Genomic DNA, 16,212 nt, shown 5'->3' with positions numbered 1-16,212 from the left:
GGTTGCGGCGGCCGCGCTGTCCAGTGCTGCCGGGGGCACCGCGCCCCTCTGCCGCGGGTTGGCTCCGGAGCCGCTGGCGTTGGGGTCACGGCGGTTCAGCCGCTTCGGGATGGCCTGTCCCGCCGCCCCGGCAGCGGGACGGGACGGGGCGAGCCCCAGCATCAGGGAGGAAGGCAGCTCAGTAAGTCCTCTCGGTGCCTGCTCCCCTCTGGGCGGGTCCCAGATCGTGGGGATATCGGCTGTAGTTCATTAGAAGCAATTGCTTCTTATTCTGCTAAAAAACTGAGTAGGCAACCCCAGTGACATTTCCTACAGACACCTGACATGCATGGCAGAGCGCACCTGGCTGTAAACTAAATTTCGGGACCTTGATGTATATCACACTACCCAAATCCTTGTCCTGAGAGCTCATCCTGAGCGCTATCCATGTTATTGAGACCAGTATGGCTCTTTGTTACTGAGTAAAGTAAAATCCTAAGCCTCCTCTGCCTCCTCTACATTATTATTTTATCTGTGCTTTGGTTTGTGAACTGTTTTCAGTTCTTGACCTGTAAAAATCAAGCTCCTGATCAGCTACTGGACTGGCAGGTTTTTAGAAACCCTGTTTTATATTTGCAAATACGGTGAACATAAATAAGAACAGTATTTTTATACAGGAACTGAGAGTATTTTTACCAGCTGTGAAGTGCATTTGATGTTACCAGCATTTATTCATATTTCAGAAAGGAAATTCACGTTTTAATTGAACATGATGTTAATGAAAGAGGACTAGACTGAAAACCCAGGAAATAAATGTTGTGTGTTAAGCACAGCGAAGGGGACAAGCACTGTTCTCTCTGTGCTGCCTTGCCAATGCGTTTCAAACTTAACCCAGGGTAATTGGTCACTTTTCATAGCCCACATGCACTTTGGTTGCAGAGTGGTGCATTTTTGACAAGTGTTATGCCTCAGTTCCCCAGGAACACATTCCTCACCTCCCTGTCCTAGTCCTTATTGCTTTGGGATAATTGTGGCATATATCTGGGCTGCCACCAGGGCTGTCCTAGCTGTTAGTTTCCATTGCCTCTCCTGCTCTGACATTAGTAGGCTTGTTTGATGAATTGGATCAGAGGGCTAATTAATGCAGCTGAAAACCAAACTTTTTTATATATCAGTTTTCTGCTCTAGCTTTTCACACAAGAGTGGGAATACCACAACCACTCAAGAGAGGCACTGGGGAAACAAAACAGGACAAGTGAAAGCACATCTCCTTCAAACAGTGGCCAGGAATAATGACAGATTACATGACGAGTTCATCCAAATTACTCAGGTTACATAGTAAACCCAAACTGGGGGTTGGACTAGATGACCTTTGAAGGTCCCTGCCAACCCAAACTATTCTATAAATCTATGAAAACAGAGGCAGCTCTTCTCTCTGAAAATAAACAAGAGCAAGTTGTCCTACTGTGAATTTTTGATTTTATTTTAGTATTTTAATTTCTTATTTTTCTAGGATGAAGACCTTCTTGACTCATTTGTGACAGAAGACAGTCAGCAGTGTGCTGATCTTACAGGTTAGGACCCTTTCAGTTATTCTCCTACGTTTTCCCTGTGAGATCACAGGGTGGAAGAAAGTGGAACGGGAAAGATATTAGTGCTCGTGAAACTGTCAAGCTCTAAACAAAATTGGAGGTACATCTAGTCATGCTTTATGGTTCTTGACCTAGGTGAGTAATTATCTCTCAGTCCTGTCTCGCACCATGCCCTTGATCACCAGTTACTGATTTGGCATTTTAGTATCCAGGTATCCATTAGAGTTAAGTATGAACTAGAGTGTAAAAATTGATTCAGCAGTTTTGTTTTTAATTCATTTGTTTTTCACATATGTTGTCATCTGTACTTGAAAGTAGATTCTTCAGGTGAAGTGCTTTTCCTTATTATGTTATTTTGTTTGTTGTGAGAAGCAGATCTAGAAGCCAAGTCTAAAGCTGATTAGAATTTTTTGCTGGTAAAATAAGTCCTGCAGGTGCTGGTATCTGATTCAGACCCAAAGAAAATATTAAAAAAAAATTCCCATGAAAGCAAACTCTTATCTTTTGGCCGACTCTAAGCAGATAGTAGGGAGGACATGGAATGCTTTGAAAGGGGATCTTTTCATATCTATGGCAAAGACAAGTAATTAACTCTGGGCAGTGTCATGGTCAGTGCACAGTACCCACAGTCCCAGTCATCTAATTACTAGATTTTTTTCAAAGCCTTTTCTCTGCCTGTCATGTTTTAATTCAAGTAGCTTCTCATAACTTTTAAGAAAATTCCTTACTGACAAGCAAAAACTGCCCCCATCTCCTCCAAATGTTTCTGTTGCTTTACAGAATTCTTGATAGCATCGAATTCTTACCTCTCCTGTTGTGCTAGCCAGCACAGTCTCGTTGTTGCATACACTCGTTGCATACACTCTGTGTGACAAGTTTTGTAGTAATAAGCTTTGTTTGTTATTTGTATATTCTTACACAGTACAGATTTTGAGTTGGGCATTGAGATTGCAGGCCTTACCATAACACACTAGTAATAAAAGCAGTAATAATAAAAGGTGCCAACATTTCATGTAGAAACCTAAATAAGCTATTCCCTGATGCAGCTGGATACTTGATGTACTTTGTAGTTTAATTAATTAACTGTTAATTCAATGCTACTTTTAAATTCAGTGTGATTTATAGGGTGGAGCATTAAATTTACATTTCAGTGGAATGTAATTTTATTGTGCCATTAATTTCACATAGATAATCACTGCCACCTGTTTCCACTTGGAAGAGCAAGAGAGACTGATGTGAGGGTTCTTTTGCTTTCTTATAGATTCCGTTTGTGCTCATCTTCTTCCAAGGGCAAAACATATTATGTTATTATCTGACTCGGAGGCAGAGGCACCCCATCCTGAGGAGTCTCAAAATCTGTGTGACTCAGCACCTGCTGGTGACCAGTTTTTCCTGGTGCACTGGCCACACCAATGTGAAGTCATCAGGGACAGAATTGAGCACATTGGTAAGTTATTGTGTTATGCTCAAAAATCTTGTGTATGGGCCAAGAGGAAGCACACCTTAAATATAAATAAAGCAAATAATATTTTGTTAGTACAAGTAAAGTAGAATCATAGAATCGTTTAGGTGGGAAAAGACACTTAAGATCATCAAATCCCATTGTAAACCTAGCACTGCCAAGTCCACCCCTAAACCATGTCCATAACTGCCACATCTACACACCTTCTAAACATCTCCAGGGATGGTGACTCAGCCACTTCCCTGGGCAGCCTGTTCCAATGCCTGACAACCCTTTCCATGAACAAATTTTTCCTAATATCCAATCTAAACATCCCCTGGTGAAACTTGAGGCCATTTTGTCTTGTCTTATGACTGCCTATTGGCAAAAGAGACCAACACCCACCTCACCACAACCTCCTTTCAGGTAGCTGTAGACAGTGATAAGGTCTCCCCTCAGCCTCCTTTTCTCCAGGCTAAACAGCCCCAGTTCTCTCAGTCTCTCCTCATTAAGTCTTGTGGTCCAGATCCTTCACCAACTTCGTTGCCCTTCTCTGAACTCTCTCCAGCACCTCAATGTCTTTCTTGTATTGAGGACCCAAAACTGAACACAACATTTGAGTTGCAACCTCACCAGTACTGAGTACAGGAGGACAATCACTGCCCTAGTTGTGCTGGCCACACTATTTCTGACGCAAGACAGGATGCCATTGGCTTTTTTGGCTAATCTTTAGAGAGAAATCATTATTAGTCCAGATCTTCTTGCTACAGAAAAATAAAAAAATGTTAATGCAGTTAAATTTGTTATACATGTGCTTCAGTCACACCGTTCTCCTGGGTTCCCCTTCCACTGCTCCTGTAGGTCATTGGTTTTGCTGTAGAGATTTCATTCTGGTAGAGGGGAGGGGTGGTTTGTTGCAAATTGTCAGCTTCTGGAGTCCTTTGCTGGGAGAAATACAATATTTGTACTGATGACTTCTTTTCCTCACTCTAGTATCCAAATAACTCTGGGATCATTTTCATATGTTTGCTAGCTCACTCTTACACCTCTGTCTTTCTTTATCAGTCTTCAGCTCCATGTTACATCTGAATATAACATATACGGTGTTCTTTACATATGTTAGGTATTATTTCCTTGTTCTCTTTACTACCCCTAAAATGAGTTTTATCTATCTCTAGGTCTGCATTTCTACTCAGAACAGCTGCTTGTTATTGCTGTCTGTGTAAGCCTATGGTTATACTACACAAAAATAAACAAAAGTAAAACAAATTATCCATATATACCTGATCAAGTAAAGAAATTGCTGTCACAGTGAAATTAAGTGAAACAATGCTGCAGACAGATAAATAAAAGTTCAAACAGAACAAACCTGACAAGCCTCTGTCCTTAGGCCTTACAAATTCAGTACAAATCTCATGCCCTGTTACTAGCAATAGCAGTACTATATTTCAGGGCTATATGGTTAAATATGAATGTCAGCTAATAACTGCTTTAATGCTGTCTGTACAAAAGTCATACTGCAAATCTGTTACACGATAGTGAAAACTTGAACAGTGCCTACACTTTACAGATACAACCAATTGCAATTTAGAAGTAATCAGTGAAAATCAGAAATGCACAGAGGTGGGACTGAGCCATTTTTGCCTTTATTCTGTTATCTTTGAAACGAGATCCCATTGTCTTGAATGGAATGGGATAGGACTACTGTATTACAGTAAAGAAAGGTCTACTGTCAGAATCTTTGACATGCCAGGCAGATGTCATGCAAGTCACATGGATACACTGCATTATAGCCATGCAGCATCTGCATGGTCAGCAATCAATGACTTCTCTCTATAGTTAGAGCTTCTGTTTTCCTAATGGTACCAGTGCCATCTAATGTTCACCGTTGTCATCCTCAGCGATGGTAAGAAAGCTGTACAGGAAACAGAGGTGCATTTGCACAAAAAAAAGTTATTCCATGCACAGGTTGTTATGTATTTTTATTTAGCGAAGATTTGTTCACAGATCCAAAATGAGGTTCAAAAGTCAGCTTCCCTTTTCATTTATGTGCAACTGATATAAACAGGACGAATCGCTTTTCAGTATGTATTAAAAAGACTCTAATACAATCTTCCTGCTTGTAGTCCTCTGTGTGTCTCTTCTTTTTTAGACTGGATACCCACTAGCCCTGAGCCATTGTACACTCCAACAGGTTTGGAGGTGACACCACCATACCAAAATCCTGACAAAGGCACTGTGGTTTATCTGGAAGAAGGTGGGTACACCGAAGAATCTTGCTGTCAGCTGTAGGCAGATGAAGTACCTGCTTTTATATCCTTTAAGAACCTAATTCAAAACCTGATAAAATCAATATGATTTTCCATTGTTATTTTAAAGCACTTCAGAATAAATTATTTTCCTATACATAGGGAAGGAAATTAGCAACACAGCTGTCTCATCAGCCATAAATTCTGCTCATACTGTTAATAATCTCAGAAGTTCAGCTCAGGTCAAGCCATTGTTCTCAGTGACTTACAGTATGAACCAGCTTAATATGAGTTTGTTGTGAAAATATGAGTGGAGAACAATAACTTAACAGCCAAAAGAGAAAGCAAAAAATATGAGAGCTGCATAACTGCAAGACCAACTCCTAAAGTCTGTGTTGGGAAAATATTTTGTTATTCTGTTTGCTATAGTAGTTTTGCCAAGACTTCTAAACAAAATCTGGCCATATTGTATCAGTGCTTGATTACAGGCTTTCAAGTCAGGCAAGGATTAATTGGACAGAATTAAAGGAAGTTAGTTGCCTTATTCAGCCATCACCAGTTGATTATCAGAGTTATTATTTCTGTGTTTGGCAAGTTGATCTAGTTGCCTTGGATGAACTTGGAACTTCTGGCAGTTGTTGATTTTGGTCCTGGGATACTTCTACGTAGATAAGAAAGGATCATAATTATTTTGTAATACTAGGATAACTAGATGTGAGCACAAAATTTTCAGAAGCACAAAGCTGAAAGGGATCTGGCAGCCTTCTTGAGGTCAGCATAGTCGGTAAAAGCGTGCAATATACTGAAAAGCACTGGTTCTCTGACGTCATGTTTATTTAGAAATTAGCCACTTCTGCAGTACAAGCATATTACCTGTCACGTGTAGGTTTCTACATTTGGCGACCAAGAAAACTGGTAACTCCAGTGTGACTAGGAAGGAACCTCTGTCCTCTGCAACTAGATCATCTAATTTATTGCGAGGGACAAGATATGAAGGTACACACTGAATCCCAGCTTCCTGCCTTTTTATAAACAAGGACAGTGATTTCTCTTATGTTCCTTTAGTTGCTGTTCTTCAAAAATGTACCTTTCCTTGTCCTTTATTACTGACTTGAACTTCATGCACAGGTGACTGGATGTTCTTATTTCAGCCTGTACATCTCTTCAGCAAAGTGTATATTTTGATATCATGGTTCTCAGACTTCATAAATGAAACTTGCCAATGAAGGAGGCGAAAACTGCTGCCTTTACTTATGTCCAGTTCTCACTCCTGCTCCTGAGTAAGGATGTTGTGCAGGCAGTTACAGGCAGTTTGCAATTCCTGGGCTAGGAAACATCAGGCTGAAGCAGAATACAAGTGTTTGCTATCACTGTGAAGACTCTGTGTCTAAACATACGGATAGCGATAGTATTTGTTGACTTTGGTGAGTTTTTTAGTGGCTGTAAGTGCATGTTCACTGCCTTGACTGTGCTGCTTTGCCTCCCATCCTTGGGTTTGACTGGTAGCAGGACCTGCAGAGAACTTCAGAGCCCTGGAGCCTTTACTTGCCCATCCCTGCTTGCAGCAGGGAGAGTGGACTCCTTGTGCAAACTGGGCTGATGGGCACTGCGGCCAGCTGGGGGACAGGAGCTGGTGGGAGGAGGAGAACTTTGGAGCCCTAGGGAGTTCATCGTCTCCTTTCTTTTCCTGGGACAGACACTTCTAGCCTGCTAGCTTTGTTATCTAAGTTACATAGAAATAAGTGTAATTTTTGAAACCTTAAAATCCTCCCTGCAGAGAAGCTCTGTAGGGTAGGACAGGCATCTGCACTTATGCAGATTTATGACCTGACTGCTACAGATTTTGATTGGTGTGTAATGGGCCATTGCATCCTGTGAGAGATGGCAGTGGCACACTCCTGATTCCCACTGAATTTGAATTTGAATTCAGCAGGAGCTGGGAGTTACTGCCTGTCTTGGAACTACTTACTGCCAAGGTCCTACAGGCCCTCCTAAAATCTGGCTTAGGAGAGAAAAATACAATCCAATGGTGACTCCCATGCAGAAACATCAAAATACCATTATTTTCTTCGTGCATTCTCAGATTTTCTTTGTGCATTTCATTCCATATCATTTGACTGATAGAGATGTTTCCATAAACAATTTTACTGGATTAATTCTGAAATATTTTTCTTCCTTGATGTTAAGGAAGAAGAAGGGAGGGGTAGAGAAACTGTGAATGGAATCTCATCAAAACAGAAAGTAATTATTCAAGTGGGTATCCCAGCTAGCAAAGCTAACAGCCCTTCTCCAATAAAAACCCCTATGGGTCTCTAGTAACTTCAATCATGAAGAACAATACACTGAATATGGCATCTTCACATATGGCAACAGTGATTCAAGGAATGAAAAAAATGGCTTCTAGGAATCTTGGCTTTACATAACTTCCCCGAGTAGTGCTGTCAGAGCTTTATAAACACTACAGGAGAGAATAAGACAGACAGACTGCTGCAGGATAGATGTTTAGCACAACCCCACTCAAGCAAGGGTAGACACAACTCTGATATGAACAGGGTCTGCTGTACAGCTTTAGCCCTGTCGTGTGGTACAGGGTCAGGAGAATCCACCAGCAAGAACACAGAGAGAAGCAAGAAGACAGGAGCTGAGAAAACAACAGCTTGGTGATCAGTGTCCAGCCATCAGTACAAACCCTTCATTTTGCTAGTTAGAAAGTTATGTAGCAGTGAATTTCGCTTCTGGCAGATAAGACAGCCAGTTTGATATTGGCAGTGTGAAACCAGCAGTCTCACAGTACACAGTTCCAGCCTGGAATACCTGCAGTTTTCATCTGTCGTCCTTGTCTCTGAGCTGGCCCAAACCCAAGCATCAGAGCGCAGCTTGTGCTGCCAGGGTCGGCCAGAGTCGCCAGCACGGCTACATGGACTCTGCAGCAAGATGTCTGGGCTCCCAACTTTAGGCAGAAGAGATGCATCCTCTCTGTTTTGTGGGTACAGTTTAGGGATGACAGGAAGTTTTGATTACTCCTGTTTTCCACACATTGGTGGCAAAAGCTTTCTGGAACCTAAACAATTTCCCAACTAGAAAAGTAAATTCTTGCTGATGACAGATGCAGAGCTTCTGGTTTTTTTTATGAACTGTGGTAATTAAGATTGCAGTAAAAAGTTCAGTTATATCCTGTGAATGCTTCGTCTGAGGAACAGTGAACAAGATAGCAGAACAGATCAAAAGGAGCTACAGGCTCAAACTGCATGCCAAAAGTGATGTGAAAACAACACTTGCAATATAGAAGTGATTGCTGCTGGGTCAGGGTGTCATCTTTCTTACTTCTAGATGAGAATAATTGAATACAGGGATTTAAAAACAAATCAATGTCAGGAATTGTCAGCTACATGTGGTTTCTGAATAGAGAGGTTGCTCATTTGACTGGTGAAAAGACGTGGGGGAGCTGAGTCATAGTTGTTCCACCTAACTCAGTTGCTTTGCCTAAGTACAGAATATGAATTGTCCCTTGCTTGTACAGAGAGACACAAGTACCTCCAAGGCAGAATCATATCTTAGGCTGACTGAAATCCATGAGATTAAGTGGGAATGGGCAGCAAAATGTTCATATAATTTATTTTATGCTTACTTAAGATATGCTTTGAAATTCAGCTCCATACAGTTATCTGTTTCTAGAAGGAATTTTCAGAGGGATGTAGGTATTGCCTAAAATGGCTCTGACTGAAATGAAAGACATCTGTTCTGCTCCTTCCCTTAGCTAACAAAAATCCCTGCTTTATGTATTCCCAAGTGAGAGGTATCTGTCCCTTGAAGCAGATCGTCCACCAGAAAGAGGACAACACACTGATCTTTGAAGCACGGTTTGAGAGTGGGAATTTGCAGAAGGTGGTCAAAGTGTAAGTTTCTAATATTTTTTTCTTTTATTAAGATGGAGTTACTATCAGAGTTGTTATTATCAGCAGCCTGTCAGTTTCTGAGCACAATGTGTTACTCTAGGTTTGTAACTTGTTTTGCATTAACTGAATAATCTTCAAAAGTAGTTTCAGGCAACCTTCATATGAAATGGTCTGATAGGCGCTGCATAATACTGAAGGTTTTCTATAGGTGATAATCACCCACACAAAATCAAGACCTTTTCTAAAACACGGAAGTCCTAGTTATTACTAAAAGTCCTAATGAAGACAGCAGTGGTGTTATTGACATGCTGAGTGCGATTAGGCATTTTTCCTGGCAACAGTGTTGACTTTGATTTATGACAACATAAATCAGATTTGCACCTGATTCACTGTGGGGTGCTTTTTCATGGCAGTCCGCATTATTTGACACTGCATCATACTGCAGCACTAACCAGCATCACAACCGTTTGTCTTCTTTCTGCCTACCAGCAATGAATTTGAGTACCAGCTGACCCTGCGCGCCGACCTCTACACAAGCAGACACATGCAGTGGTACTACTTCCAAGTAAGCAATACGCAGGCAGGGATGCCGTATCGCTTCACTATTGTCAACTTTACCAAGCGTAACAGCTTATATAAACGTGGCTTGCGGCCACTGTTGTACTCAGAAGCAGATGCTAAGAAACACAGCGTTGGCTGGCGAAGGACTGGAAATGAAATCAAGTATTACAAAAACAATGAGGGTCAAGGTGAACATCAGTGTTTCTCACTCACTTGGACATTCCAGTTCCCTCATGACCAGGACACTTGCTACTTTGCCCACTGCTATCCTTACACCTACTCCAACCTGCAGGAGTACCTGGTGGCCATCTCTAAAGATCCAGTGAAGTCCAAATTCTGCCAGATTCACATCTTGTGCCATTCACTGGCAGGAAACATAGTGTATGTTTTAACTATCACCAACTCCTCCAAAAGCAGCGAGGTCACCAAGAGGAAGGCTGTGATACTAACTGCGAGGGTGCACCCAGGAGAAACTAATAGTTCCTGGATAATGAAGGGCTTTCTGGATTACATTCTTGGTGATTCAAGCAAAGCTCAACTGCTGCGGGACAGTTTTGTCTTCAAAGTGGTACCCATGTTGAACCCAGATGGTGTGATTGTGGGAAATCACCGCTGTTCTTTAGCCGGTCAGGACTTGAACCGCAAATACAGATCTAACATGAAGAAATATTATCCTTCCATCTGGTATACCCGAAACATGATCAAAAGGTAAACTAATTTGATTTCCTTTTAGAATAGATTATTTTCCTTTCCGCTCGTTCTTTGTTAGTGTGACTTCTCTGCCCCTTGTTGGTTTGGTATTGTTTACATCTTTGCACTGTACCTGAGCCTTTTTGACTGTTTTGGTTACATGCAGTTGCATTTCAGAGTGGATTATTTTTTTCTACAGTATTTTGAGGGTTTTCCTTTAATATCTTTTCTCCATTCCTGGTAATAAGTTATATCTCTGAAGTAAAAGTTTTCATTAGAACATTTTCAGCATATTTCTCCCCACTATCCTCTGCCAAAATCTACTTATCAAATGCCTTATTTCTCTCATTTTTTCCTTTTCTGGCATACAACCACATCCCAGAATGAAGTTACATTCAGAATAGAACCCAGATGTCCATTTGACACCAAAGATTGCCAAGTTTGCTGTATGTTTTGCTACAAATATATTTGATTTCTTATGCAGACTTCCAGTCACAGAGACATTGATAGTCTGGATATAAAACTAAATCTTCGGGTATTAAACTAAATCTTCAGCTAGTAAACTAAATCCTTCTGTAACAAATTAACACAAACAAGACTCTTCTGCAGAACACCAGTGTCAGAATTAGTTCATTTAATGTTTTTTGTCTAGTTACAGGCTATTTTAAGTAAGATCTGTATTCTTTCAAATGAATGTTTTGGCATGTAGATCCCCAGCTTACAGGGCATGAGCACTGTCCCTCACATTTTCCATTAGAATTCCTCTCTTACTGCATGGAGACAGCCTTCAGTTGTGAGTGCCCTGTAATTAATATTAATTACGTCTGCTGAATTGCTACTGACCTTCACCCTCGTGTTCAGCTACTGTCAGCTGAGACATTTATTACTGCTTCCTTCGTAGTTCCACCATGGATTTCCAGCTTCTGCCTGGACTAAAGCCAGTGACAGGCTGTGCTACCACCACATCGTTCCTGTAGATGTCTGCTTTGACACAAATTAGGCGTTGGGGTTGCTAAACCCCAATGTGTCTACCTCTGAATTTTCTTCTAAAAGTTAGTTATGCAATAATACATTGTAGAATCTTGACACATCATAAAAAATTATGTCTCCAGCTTGATAAAGGAAAGAGTATTCACCGCCATTTACGCTTCGGTCTCGTAAGTGTATACAGCATGTGTTATTCAACACATGTAAAACAGTGAAAGAGCAGCGGATAAGAGTAGCTGGATTCAGCTGTACAATGTGCTCATTTACGCATCTGTTGAACTGGATGTACATAACTAAGCCTGAGAGTGAGAACAAACACATGGACAAAGGCTGGTGATCCATACACTCATATGTTACTTCTGTGCAGTGTTAAGTGTTTTATTCTGAAAGGAAATGAGCAGTTTGGCTATAATCTAGCACACTAGGTTTAACTTAGAGCTCAAAATATGAAGTGTATTGATTTCTTTCTCCTTAGGTTACACTCACTTCTGAGGTGGAAAAAAACAAACACTTTTAATAAAGTATTCTGTGTCATCCCATATTATAGAGTGATGGAGGAACGTGAGGTTTTTCTGTATTGTGACATCCATGGCCACAACATGAAAAAAAATGTCTTCATGTATGGCTGTGAGAGAAAGCGGCAAGTAAAAACACCATACCGGAATCCACGTGTCTTCCCACTCTTCCTGAGCAAGAGCTGCCCAGATAAGGTAAGCAATTGTCTGGCTAGAAACTTACCTAAAAGTTAAAGCACCACCTGGGATCGCTGATTTTTTTTAAGGTACCACCTTTACTAAAAGACTGTATTCCACCCAGTAAAATTACCTTCAGTTGCCTAAAACTAGAAATTGTAGGAATATGAAATTTTAACTCCTTTGAAATTACAGCTCTCTAAAATTTATCATGCTGAATTGGGACATAAACTTAGCATTTTTAAAGATTTTTTTAAAGGATGAAAAAAGTGAATATCAAAGTAATATTAAAAATGTGAATATCAAAGTAACATTGTTTTAACAATGTCAGAAACGAACATTAAATATTGTGTACTCATATATCAAATGCAGCTTTAAAATATATTACAGAATTAAAAACAAACAAGTAAAAAAAAAAGAAACTAAAGAATAAAAATATTTCTCCAAATTGAACCTTTTTGAAAGCTTCTGTTGAAAATTATGTCAAAATCACCAGATTTGTTAAAGATATTTCAGTTAGGGAAAAAAAAAAAAGTTCAGTTTAGTAGGAAATGGCAGGTTTTAAAATATGTCATTTTCCACCAAATTCTAACTGCAGGAAGCTTCTTTTGAAGCAGAAAAGTTGCAAAGGCTCAGGAATGAAACAACACACAAACTACCCTGCTAGATGTCATTGTGTGCTTGCAGCTAATACTGTTTTCCTCAGATATCAATAATGGGGTGGTTGTGAGCTCCAGATCAGTTGCATCAAACTGTTGGTCTATTAACTCATGAAAGAAAAGCTATTCCAACTTTTTAGTAAATATGCATGTTGGTATATAGCAGGATTCGTGGTAGCTCAGCTGGTCAGCTGTCTATTGTTTAGGATTGTTTAGAAACAGTAAGTGCAGCCACATAAAAAAAATTACTTGCAGATGTCTCAAAATCCTTAAAGTAAAATAAATATTTAATCAAAGGGCTATTATTTTACCTACATCTCCATTATACGAGTAATAACAGTATGCTCTGACATGGGTTGTGCTATTATTCAAGTAGAGCGAAAACTCACAAGTATTTACCTGGTAGATAAGATCTGAAAAAACTTGCAGGGTTAAAGTGAAATTATTGCATCTTCCGATTTACTTTAAAGGCTAATGCTGTACTTGTCTTTTAAGTTCTCATTCCCAGACTGCCGTTTCAGAGTACGAAAGAACAAAGAAGGCACAGGTCGAGTGGTAATGTGGAAGATGGGCATCAACAACAGCTACACTTTGGAAGCCTCTCTTTGTGGCTCTAAGTTGGGTGAGACATTTCCCTGTAGCTATTTGTTAGGAATCATCAAACAAGACCTTTTCTTTTGTTTTTTCATGGAAAATGGTAGCTTGAGCTACCATCCCCTGCTTGATGTTCTGTCTTACTGGGTAAAAATTAATGATGATTTAAGAAAAGAGTTGGAAAAAAACAGTAAAACTAGGGCATTCATCTCACAGCCTTTCAGGCTACCACTAGCATTATTGCATATGTATCATGAAACAATATTAGTAGAGTGCAAAGTAAAGCAATAACTGAAGACAGTTGTATTTTTATGAGGTTTTATAATAGGGATCAGTTAACTATGCATTATAGTTAACCCTCTCTGAGTGGATAGATTTGTTCATATAGGCAGAATACTGGTATATAATACCATCTGTATAAAACTCCAGCAGTCAGAGACCTGTCCATCATCTGTCAGTGAAAGATAATGTGAGTTTGCAGTCAGCCACCATCCTGACATATCACAGATACCTAGCAGTCTGCACGATGACTGACATTTTCATTTCTGTCTTGCTCCTATTGATGCTGCAGGCTACAGACGAAGAACCCATTTTGATATGAAAGACTTGGAGTCAATAGGACAGCATTTCTGTGATGCTCTCTTGGACTACTGTGTTCATAGCAAGGAGGTAAGAAACATCTCCCCTAGGCCTTTTCTCCTGCCTCAGTTGATCCTACTGTGAGAAAACATAATACTCCATAGGGTTATAGCAATAATACATTTGATAATGGCTTTATTTAGGCAGTAAATTAAATGTGTCGTGCTTCTTATTATTATCTGTGCCTGAAGGAATACGAGAAATTACTGAAAGAGCAAGCCAGGATGAACTCCAAGGTCCCAAATTCTGATGTGTTAGACTGCGATTCCAGGTAACTTCAGATATGTTCTCTGCACCTCATAAAGAGTGCCTGAGTAAATGTTAGAAAAGTTACAAAAATTAGATTTTTAATAGTCACACTCCTTAATTTAACACTCCTTAAATGATTGCATACAAATCTCATACCCGAACCTTAATAGCCAGTTCATTGGAAGCAGAGCTCTGTATTTCCCCCAGGTGGCCTTTCAGGGGAGAAATGAAACTGAATGGGCACAGAGCTCGGCCTATAGTATCACTTAAATCAATCTCCTTTTTTTCAGCCTTACATTTTGCAGAGTAACCCAGCCACAATATAAAGTATATTGTTTTGATTTTGTGTAAACCTGATTTTGTTAACCATGGAAGATGTTAGTCTGATTCCATTCAGCCAAAGGGGTTAAGTTCAGTGTAATTGATAGCAGTGCAAGAATCTATACGTTGACCACAGTATACACCTATTAAACATGATCAGTTCCTCCTGTGCTAGTGCAGACTGTGAGTGACTGCAAGATCCATTGTCTAAGTGGTTTATGAGAAGTGGGCGTTTATGTGTGGACAGGTCTGGCTCTATGGTCATTTATTAAGGAATAAAACTTCTGTACATTTCTTTTTTGGGGAAACATGAAAAGCTTGGCTCTATCTCATCAAACTTTAGGTGCCCAGAGTATAGAAATCAAAAGCTGAGCTTCACAACTGGTGCTAAGCTGCAAAGACATAAAGACACAAAAGATCTTAATGCATCAGCAGCAGTAGGAGAAGGATCGCTGGGAACAAAGATGATGATGTTCTGTGAGAGGATTTGGGAGGGGAAAGGTATATAAAGCAAAACTAAAAGAAACCTACGTAGAAGCAGGAGATGCCATCTGGATAGGTCGCATCTCTTGCAGTAACCAAGTTTTCCCTAAGATGAGAATGCCCAGTTTTTTCAGGTTAGCTATAGGTCTATAAAATTAAAATGTGGATCTGGAAGACAGGCACGTGGAAAATACATTTACATCTCTACTGCTAGGGTTACTACAGAAAACACTTGCTAATGGTTGGGATGAATGCTGAAAAATACTGTTTGCAATAACCTTATTTGGAAATTAAACAAAGCAATGCTCGTGTTTCACAGCAGTCAAAGTTCTGACAGCCCAGACTCCGGTGATCTTGCTGCACACCAGCTAAAACTGGGTACTAAGGTATGCTATGACTTTTTCTTGTCTGTTTACATCTCTGTCCTGAATGCCACTGGGAAAGAATTGCTAGAGTTTAAAAGTCTCTGTTTTGAAGAACCTTTGGATTAAGTCAGTCAGAGTAGTAATTAACAAATCAATAGCCTATAGAGATACAGGCCAAACGAACAGCGCAGCGCAATACTATTAACTTACCCTATAGCTTAACCCAGATTGTCCAGAAGGTGGTGGGTTTGTTCCAAAAGAGGGTGGCTTTCTACCTGTCAGGTTCTGTGGTACAGCAGAGTCAGCAGACATAGGGTCAGGATGAGGAGGAGGAGGGCACCAGCTTTAAGCACAAGAAGTATCGTGCCCATGTATAGGGGTGTCAGCCATACATTCAGGTACCCAACGCAGAGTGTTCAGGAGTTATGTTCTGCTCTCACAGATGCAGGCAAGTCATCACGTTGGTGCTAAGTGCTGTCAACATCAGACTGCCCCACTGCCTACTTCTAATCTCACAAATGTAGCCCCAGATTTCACAAAGTGCTTTCACTTGGGGGCAATGAGACATTTTATTTTCCTGAAACCTGTATTTCTTTGTTTTGCTGAAAAGAGCAGGTTGAAACATGGGGTTTTGTCCTTACTCGGTGTTTATTTCTTTGATGCCTGTGATTACCATAATATTATTCAAGATGTTTCCTGTAGATAAGCAAAACAAACTTTCATGAGGGCATTACTTTTTGAAAGCTTGTGGATGGATTTTAGCCAACAATAATAGTTCTGTAAATTGTTGCTTCCTGTTTATGACATAAATGCAG

General features: G+C 40.2%; 1 protein-coding gene across 11 annotated transcripts in view; it reads left to right on the top strand.

The window, feature by feature from the left end:
• AGBL3 (AGBL carboxypeptidase 3) overlaps positions 1–16,212 on the top strand; it is a 29,028-nt gene continuing 12,816 nt past the window's right edge. For 7 of the 11 annotated variants that reach the window (XM_071800714.1, XM_071800706.1, XM_071800711.1 and 4 more), the window contains exons 1-11: positions 1–181; positions 1,493–1,553; positions 2,833–3,018; positions 5,165–5,269; positions 9,019–9,157; positions 9,647–10,426; positions 11,871–12,105; positions 13,242–13,368; positions 13,912–14,009; positions 14,171–14,250; positions 15,352–15,418. In XM_071800714.1, the coding sequence (XP_071656815.1) occupies positions 110–181; positions 1,493–1,553; positions 2,833–3,018; positions 5,165–5,269; positions 9,019–9,157; positions 9,647–10,426; positions 11,871–12,105; positions 13,242–13,368; positions 13,912–14,009; positions 14,171–14,250; positions 15,352–15,418 (1,950 nt within the window). In that variant the 5' untranslated portion in view covers positions 1–109. The other 4 variants (XM_071800696.1, XM_071800687.1, XM_071800692.1 and 1 more) reach the window with 4 other exon arrangements.

Source organism: Patagioenas fasciata, chromosome 1, assembly GCF_037038585.1.
Source record: "Patagioenas fasciata isolate bPatFas1 chromosome 1, bPatFas1.hap1, whole genome shotgun sequence".
Classification (NCBI taxonomy): Eukaryota; Metazoa; Chordata; class Aves; order Columbiformes; family Columbidae; genus Patagioenas; species Patagioenas fasciata.
This window is presented reverse-complemented; position numbering and strand designations above follow the sequence as displayed.